Source organism: Natrix helvetica, assembly GCF_964273705.1.
Source record: "Natrix helvetica genome assembly, chromosome: 1".
Lineage (NCBI taxonomy): Eukaryota > Metazoa > Chordata > Lepidosauria > Squamata > Natricidae > Natrix > Natrix helvetica.
The window spans coordinates 9,598,710-9,606,804 of NC_138548.1; the positions used below are offsets into that span (position 1 = coordinate 9,598,710).

The 8,095-nt window shown below is 46.5% G+C and overlaps 1 protein-coding gene across 2 annotated transcripts in view; it reads left to right on the forward strand.

Annotated features, from left to right (window-relative positions):
- The window catches only part of TLE5 (TLE family member 5, transcriptional modulator), a 30,884-nt gene extending 24,149 nt beyond the window's left edge, over positions 1-6,735 (forward strand). The window contains exon 7 of one of the 2 annotated variants that reach the window (XM_081960401.1): positions 3,338-6,735. In XM_081960401.1, coding sequence (XP_081816527.1) covers positions 3,338-3,556 — 219 coding nt within the window. In that variant the 3' untranslated portion in view covers positions 3,557-6,735. Of the gene's footprint in view, positions 1-3,334 lie in introns of both variants that reach the window. The other variant, XM_081960400.1, reaches the window with a different exon arrangement.
- Positions 6,736-8,095: the final 1,360 nt, after the last annotated feature.

The following is an 8,095-nucleotide window of genomic DNA, read 5'->3' on the forward strand; positions in this document are numbered from 1 at the left end:
CTTTGGTGCATAAGCTCTCAATGTACATAAAAGAAAAGATACATTTGTCATGAATCATAAGATGCAACACTTAACAATAGTCATAGGGTACAAATAAGCAATCAAATCCTACTAGGAAACAATCTATACATTGTAAGGATATAAGCGACAAAGCTACCGTCATAAGTGGGAGGAGATGGGTGATAGGATCGATGAGAAGATTAATAGTCATAGTAATGCAGGCTTAGTAAATAGTTTGACAGTGGCGAGGGAAATATTTGTTTAGCAGAGTGATGGCGTTCGGGGGGGGGGGGGAAACTGTCCTTGTGCCTAATTGTCTTGGTGTGCAGTGCTCTGTAGCATCGTTTTGAGGGTAGGAGTTGAAACAATTTATGACCAGGATGCGAGGGGGTCTGTAAATATTTCCACAGCCCTCTTTTTGACTCGTGCAAATATACATGTCCTCAGTGGAAGGCAGATTGGTAGCAATTTATTTATTTATTTTGCAGTTCTAATTATCCGTTGAAGTCTCTCTTGTTGGGTTGCAGAACCAAACCAGACAGTTATGGAGGTGCAATTGACAGACTCCATAATTCCTCTGTAGAACTGAATCAGCAGCTCCTTGGGCAGTTTGAGCTTCCTGAGTTGGTTCAAAAAGAGCATTCTTTGTTGTCGTTTTTGATGTTAGATGTGCATTTTGAAAAAGCACCTGTCAAGCAATGAACCCAACCCATCCCAGCAACTCTTGAGACTTTCGGCTTTCTCAAAGAACTGCTTTATTGAGTACATCCTTTCAGCACATTTGAAATGTAACCCAGCTCTGGTTATTTCCTGCACTTTTTCAGTATAATTAAAAGCCAACACAGTCCTAGGCTGCATAAACAGAGGGATAGAATCAAGATCAGGTGAAGTGTTAATACCACTTTATAAGGCCTTGGTAAGGCCACACTTGGAATTCTGCATTCAGTTCTGGTCGCCACGATGTAGAAAAGATGTGGAGACTCCAGAAAGAGTGCAGAGAAGAGCAACAAAGATGATTAGGGGACTGGAGACTAAAACATATGAAGAACGGTTGCAGGAACTGGGTATGTTTAGCTTAAGAGAAAGAAGGACCAGGGGAGACATGATAGCAGTCTTCCAATATCTCAGCGGTTGCCACAAAGAAGAGGGAGTCAAACTATTCTCCAAAGCATCTGAGGGTAGAACAAGAAGCAATGGGTGGAAACTAATCAAGGAGAGAAGCAACTTAGAACTGAGGAGAAATTTCCTGACAGTTAGAACAATTAATCAGTGGAACAGAAGTTGCCTCCAGAAGTTGTGAATGCCCCAACACTGGAAGTCTTTAAGAAGATGTTGGATAGCCATTTGTCTGAAACTGTATAGGGTTTCCTGCCTAGGCAGGGGGGTTGGACTAGAAGACCTCTAAGGTCCCTTCCAACTCTGCTACTGTAAATTAAAGATTATATAGCTCCCTCCATCATCACAGGTCACTTCGTCCAATTAGATGTTTTTTGCATCTCCTTGGTAAGTGCTTCCCATTTCTGGCCAGCATCTGGTAGGATGACCTTGGTTCCCAGGAGATAGTTAGTTGTTGATATCTGGTCTGACATTCCTAAGGTCCCTTTCCCCCACAAAAGTGTGGCAAGCTGGAAAACAGAGAAAAATGGCTGCAGGAGGCCCAATCCAATTCGAAGTTGGTAGCATCTTTGGGAAAACCATGACCTAGATGACTGGGAGTCTCCATAGATTTATCGGCTTTAAGATGTGTGGACTTCAATTCCCAGAATTCCCCCGCACTTATGGGAAAATTGAAGTCCACACATTTTTTAAAGGAGGGGTTTCCAACCTTGGCCACTTTAAGGCCTGTGGACTTCAACTCCCAGAATTCCTCAGCCAGCTTTGCTGGCTGAGGAATTCTGGGAGTTGAAGTCCACGGGCCTTAAAGTGGCCAAAGTTGGAGATTCCTGTTTTAAAGGACTCAAGATTGAGAAATACTGACAGTATCTTGCTTAGATTCTGTTCCCCTCCAAATCAAAATGCTTTCCTGCGTGGATTGGCCTACTTTACAGGGCTCTGGTGAGCATGATAGCAAAGAATCGGGAATGCTGTTGGGATTTCTCCATTTTCCCGAAAATAAGACCTCCCTGGATAATAAGTCCAATCGGACTTTTGAGTGCATGCGCTAAAATAAACCCCGAAAATATTGCAACACAGCAGCAGCCATGAGGTGACCTCCTCCTCCTCCTGCACCTCAAAAATAATAAGACCTCCCCCGAAAATAAGGCCCAGCGCTTATTTTGGGGGTCAAAAGAATATGAGACTCTTGTCTTATTTTTGGGGAAACACGGTATTTAAAAACAGAGAACAGAATTGGATGGAAGCAGGGGGTTAGTTGGGAAACTCCAAATTTATTTTAAGTGATGTGTCCAGCCATATCAACAAATATATTACTTCACTGGGCAAGAACCACATCTGAGCATGCAAACTTAATAATTGTATATTATATAATTATATGTATTTTGATATTGAGCAGCTTGTTGGCTTAGAATTGAAGACATTCAGCTTCGCACTCGGAAAGTTGAGAGTTCAATCTTAAGCAGATGTTTCTCTGTTGGGGTGTGCTTTTACTTTGGACATTAAATGAACTGTTGTAAGTCAAGGACTACCTTTAAGTGCTTTTAAGATGTGTGGACCTGAATTCCCAGGATTGGGGGTGCTGCAACGGTCATAAGTATGAAAAACTGTCGTCATGTCACACTTTCTATGAGCCATGTGGCGCAGTGGTTAAGAGTGCACTACTGCAGGCTACTTCTGACTGCTGGGGCTGTCTGCAATTTGGCAGTTCGAATCTCACCAGGCTCAAGGTTGACTTAGCCTTCCGTCCTTCCGAGATCGGTAAAATGAGGACCCAGATTGTTGGGGGCAATAGGATGACTCTGTAAACCGCTTAGAAAGGGCTGTAAAATAAGTGTTAAGTGGGAGGGAAGGAAGGAAGGACAGACCATGATGGCACAGTGGTGAGAATGGAGTATTGCAAGGTGACTGCCCACTGCCATCAGTTCGATCCTGACTGGCTCAGGGTTGACTCAGCCTTCCATCCTTCCAAGGTCGGTAAAATGAGGACCCATATTGTTAGGGGCAAGAGGCTGGTACTCTGTAAACCGCTTAAGAGAGGGATGCAAAGCATTGTGAAACAGTATATAAGTCTAAACGCTACTCCTATTGCTATTTTCAGCACCATTGTAGCCGTACGGTCACTAAACAAACGGTCGTAAGTCGAGGACTACCTAGGTGGGGGATGCAAGTGTCTTTATTTTTATTTCTCGTCTGTTTTTCTCCTGGGTTTCCCCTACAGCAGCAACTCCAAGCCCACCAGCTCTCTCAGCTGCAGGCGCTGGCCTTGCCCCTCACCCCGCTCTCCGTGGGCCTGCAGGCCCCCTCCCTGCCCGCCGTGAGCGCCAGCACCGGCCTGCTCTCCCTCTCGGCGCTGGGCTCCCAGGCCCACCTCTGCAAGGAAGACAAGAACGGTCACGACGGAGACGCCCACCAAGAAGACGATGGGGAAAAATCCGACTAGGTGGATCTCGGGGGGCGGGGGGGGAGCGGGAGGCGATCCTGGCGGTGGGGGCAGAAGATGCCGCATTTAATCCAATTCCGGCGGTGGCGGGCAAACCATAGTTCTTCAGTGGGGCACGACAAAATTGCAGCAATAACCTTTTAGCCCCCCTCTCTTTTCCTGCCCTTCCTCCATTCCAGCTGCATAGCAGGCAGGAACAGTTCCCCAAGCAATTGGGGGGCCTCTTGCATGCATGTTGAGGGAGGGGGGGTTTCAGGTGAGGGAGGGTTTTGACCTCCCCCCCTTTTTTATCTCCCCTCCTCCCTTTAAATTAATTCCAAAGGGTTAAGCCAGCATCAGAATATCCACGATGCATTGTTAAACTGGGTTACTCCCTCTGCACATCCATCCATCCATCTTTTCCCAGGCTTTTTTTTTTGCGATTGCTTGGCCCCGTCGGACAAGAAACTAACAAATTGGGTTAGTTATCCAAGGGGGAAGGAAAGGATGTGGGTTTGCCCGATCCTAGATTTGCGGGAAAACCAGAGATCCTGGAAAACCCCCACCCCATCACACAGCTGGAAAGTTTTCATCCACAGCTGCGGAGGACCAGTCACTGGCACCCTACCAGCTGCTTTAAGATGGGTTAACTACAACTCCCAGAATCCCTCGCTTGACTCAATCGTGACCCCTAGGTGGATAGTGTGGAGGTTGTTAAGATGGTTGTGTACAGGTTTTCTTCGACTGATGGATCCAATTTCCCTTTGCTAAGTGACTCGTGCCTGATTGGATGAGCTGTTTTGCCCCGCGGTTGCTAATCCAATCACCGCTGGAGGGGGGGGAATGCTGGGAGGTGAAGTCCACGCATCTTAAAATGGCTGCCGTTGAAAAGCAGCGCGAAGAAAACCATAATTCTGACATTCCCCGTCTGATTTCAGCTCCCTGGCACAGCGGCACCACAGTTTTGGGCTCATGGAGGGCAGCCCTCTCCCAGTGGGCAAGGCCAGACCCCATTGGTAGAGGGCACTCCAACAGGGCGAGATACAAAATGGGTTGGCAAACCTTCTGAAACCTGCCAACCTCTTAAAAATGCCCCCAAATAGAGAGAAATGGCTGAAATGCAAAGAACAAAGGTCCCCACCTGTGGGGATGCTGGCATGTTGACCGTCGTCCCCCCCCCCTCCACACACATTTCCGTTCACCAATCTTCAGGTAGTCCTCGAATTACAACCGTTCATTTTAGTGACCGTTTGAAGTTATAGCTGCATTGGAAAAAAGTGACTTCTGTCCTTTTTTCACACTTAATGATCGTTGCGGCATCTCCAAGGTCACGTGATGGAAAATCCAGGCGTTTTGACAACTGGTTCGTATTTATGACAGTTGCAGGGTGGCTAGGAAAGGTCGTAAAATGGGGCAGGCCTCATGTAGCAAATGTCTCACTTAACAACAAATGCGGGGCTCCATTGCAGTCGTAATTCGAGGACTACCTGTATTCTAGCGGAGGTCCCATAAAGGGCCAAGCTCACTCGCCCAACAGCACAATTTCCCCATGTGGATTAGACACCCCCCCCCTTTAAAAAGGCAAAATCTAGATCCATTAACTCACCCTTACTTGCAAGTCCTCAGCAGCTACGTCCAGCCAGGAAACTCATTACAGCTAGCCCTCGATTTTAAAACCGTTCATTTAGTGACCGTTCCAAATGGCAACGGCACTGGAAAAACTTAACCAGCCCTCCCACTCACAACGGCCATCGCGGCCATCCCTGTGGTCACGTGATCAGAATCCGGCCACTGTGTTAATGGGCGTGTACCTTTGAAGTTTGCAGCGTCCCCGGGGATCATGTGATCCCCACTCGCGGCCTTCCCAGCTGACTCCCGCCAAGCGAAGCCAATAAGGAAAGCCGGATTCGCTTAACAACCGCATGATTCACTTAACAACCCCGCGGTGATTTGCTTAACAACCACGGCAAACGGGTAATAACATGCGGTTAAGCGGCTCCCTTAACCTCTCCCTGTCTCGCTTCGCTGTGGAAATTCTGTTCTCCATTGTGGCCGTACGTGCCACCTGCGCTCAATGGGAGAAACCTTTTAAAACACTTGTCCCGCACTGCAGGGTTGTCTGTTTGATTTTGGGTAGGTCACGTAAGCAACTGGACGTGAACGGATAGGGTCCCGCCGATGATTTCCCTGAAAAGCAAGCCCGACTGATTCCTTGGGGGGGTTACAAGGGTCCTGGCTTGGGCCAACCCTGTCAGACTACCTCCGCATTGGATAATTTGCAAACCGCCAGATCCCACCGGACTCTACGTCGGTAGTTTTCATTTGCTTTTCTCCCTCCTTGGCGGCACTTAGCTCACATCTGCCGATGGGGGGGCCCTCCTTCTCTGCAGAAGTTTTTGTTTTAAATTTGATCCATATCGCCACTGACCCCCCCTCCCCCGCAACACTAGCAAGCAGTATCTGGGCTTCGCGAAGCCCACCCACCCCCCAACTCCCGCCCCGCTCGACTCCTCTCTCGCTGGCCCTCTCTTGCTCCCACCAGCACTGTTTTAGCTAAGCAAGCACCTTTGTCATTATGCATGTCTCGTTTTTAAGGTAGCACAGAAGCAAAAATTTTATATATATACATATATATATAAATATATATAAATATATAAATATATTAGTTGGGTATCTCTGCCTCTGGGTGAACCTCTCAATGGCGTGTTGTTTTTTAACCTGCCTTGCTGTTTCCTTTCCCTGCCCTTTTTTATTTTTCGGGTTAAAAAAAGCTGGAATTTGGAAACTTTTAATCTCCCAACGATAATCTCGACTCCCTTTTTTCTCAGCCGGATGGTTTGAAATTCAGGGGGTTGGGTGGGTGGGAAAGGATGGGAAGGGGGCTCCTGGACGCCCCTTCCCATTTCTTAAAACAAAAACACCCCAAGGATCCTGCAGCTATTTTATCTTTCTGTAATGCTAGTTCTCGACTTCTTCCCCCACCCCCCTCCGATTCCCCGAATAAATTTTACGACAAAGAGAATTTTTTTCGTGTTTGTATATATTCCTTTAGAGACAGAGAAGAGAGAAGAGAAAAATCTTGTTGGCTCCGTGTGTTTATTAATCACTTGACCCTATATTAAGAGGAACTGAGACAAATTCTGTATTGAAAATGTAATAGCTGTGCCTTTTCAAATAAAGAAATCAGATTGTTGGTTAAACTGTGACCTCTTCATTACTGCTTTTGTAGATTCCTTCATTTCCTTGGGTTTTGTTTACTTTGGCCACAGCACGCAAACCCCTCTGCGGCTGAAAATAAAAATGATGGTTGAAATATATCGGTTAAAACTTTCCAGTGGAAAAAAAAATCACATAAAGATCCAGTGTTTGGAATCCTCTGACTATTGACACCATTAGAGGCCACAGTGGCTTTATCACCTGTTCTGTGTGAGTGCCTCTGTTGGCAGGGGGTGGTACTGCAGTCAGATCAGAGGTGATATAAAAGAGCCAATGGGGGTGGTTTGTAGTTTTATAGACAGGTCTAACCAGGTTTGTTCCACACATCAGACTTTTCACTTGGGATAACTAGTCCTCAATGGAACTACATCTTACAATAACAGAGTTGGAAGGGACCTTGGAGGTCTTCTAGTCCAACCCCCTGCTTAGGCAGGAAACCCTACAACACTTCAGACAAATGGTTGTCCAACATCTTAAAGACTTCCAGTGTTGGAGCATTTACAACTTCTGGAGGCAACTTCTGTTCCACTGATTAATTGTTCTCGCTGCCAGGAAATTACTCCTTAGTTCTAAGTTGCTTCTCTCCGTGAGTAGTTTCCACCCATTGCTTCTTGTTCTACCCTCAGGTGCCTTGGAGAATAGTTTGACTCCCTCCTCTTTGTGGCATCCCTTGAGATATTGGAAGGCTGCTATCAGTCTCCCCTAGTCCTTCTTTTCATTAAACATTAGACATCCCCGGTTCCTGCAACCGTTCTTCATATGTTTCAGCCTCCAGTCCCTAAATCATCTTTGTTGCTCATCTCTGCACTCTTTCTAGAGTCTCCACATCTTTTTTACATTGTGGCGAACAAAACTGGATGCAGTTTTGTTTATGCAGCCTAGAACTGTGTTGGCTTTTTAGGTAGCTGCTGCACACAGCTGGCTCCTATTTAAATGATAGTCCACAACAAGATGTACATAGAAAGAAGCAAAATTCTGTCTCGTGCCCACTACTCATCACCTTCATAAACGATTTAGTTGAGGGGATAGAAGAATTCATCAAATTTGCAGATGACACCACCCTGGCAGGGACACCCAACCCCCCTGAAGATAGGCTCAAGATCTAGATGGATCTCGACAAGACTTGAACCCTGGACTCTTATCCAGAAAAATGAAATTTGGTGGTTAGAAAAGTCAGGGGAAGAATAACCAAAAGCACAGGTACATAATAGGTGGTACCTAGCTCAACAACAGTAACTCAGAGATGTAGCAGGTACAGGTAAAGGTTCCCCTCGCACATATGTGCTAGTCGTTCCCGACTAGGGGGTGATGCTCATCTCCGTTTTAAAGCTGAAGAGCCAGCGC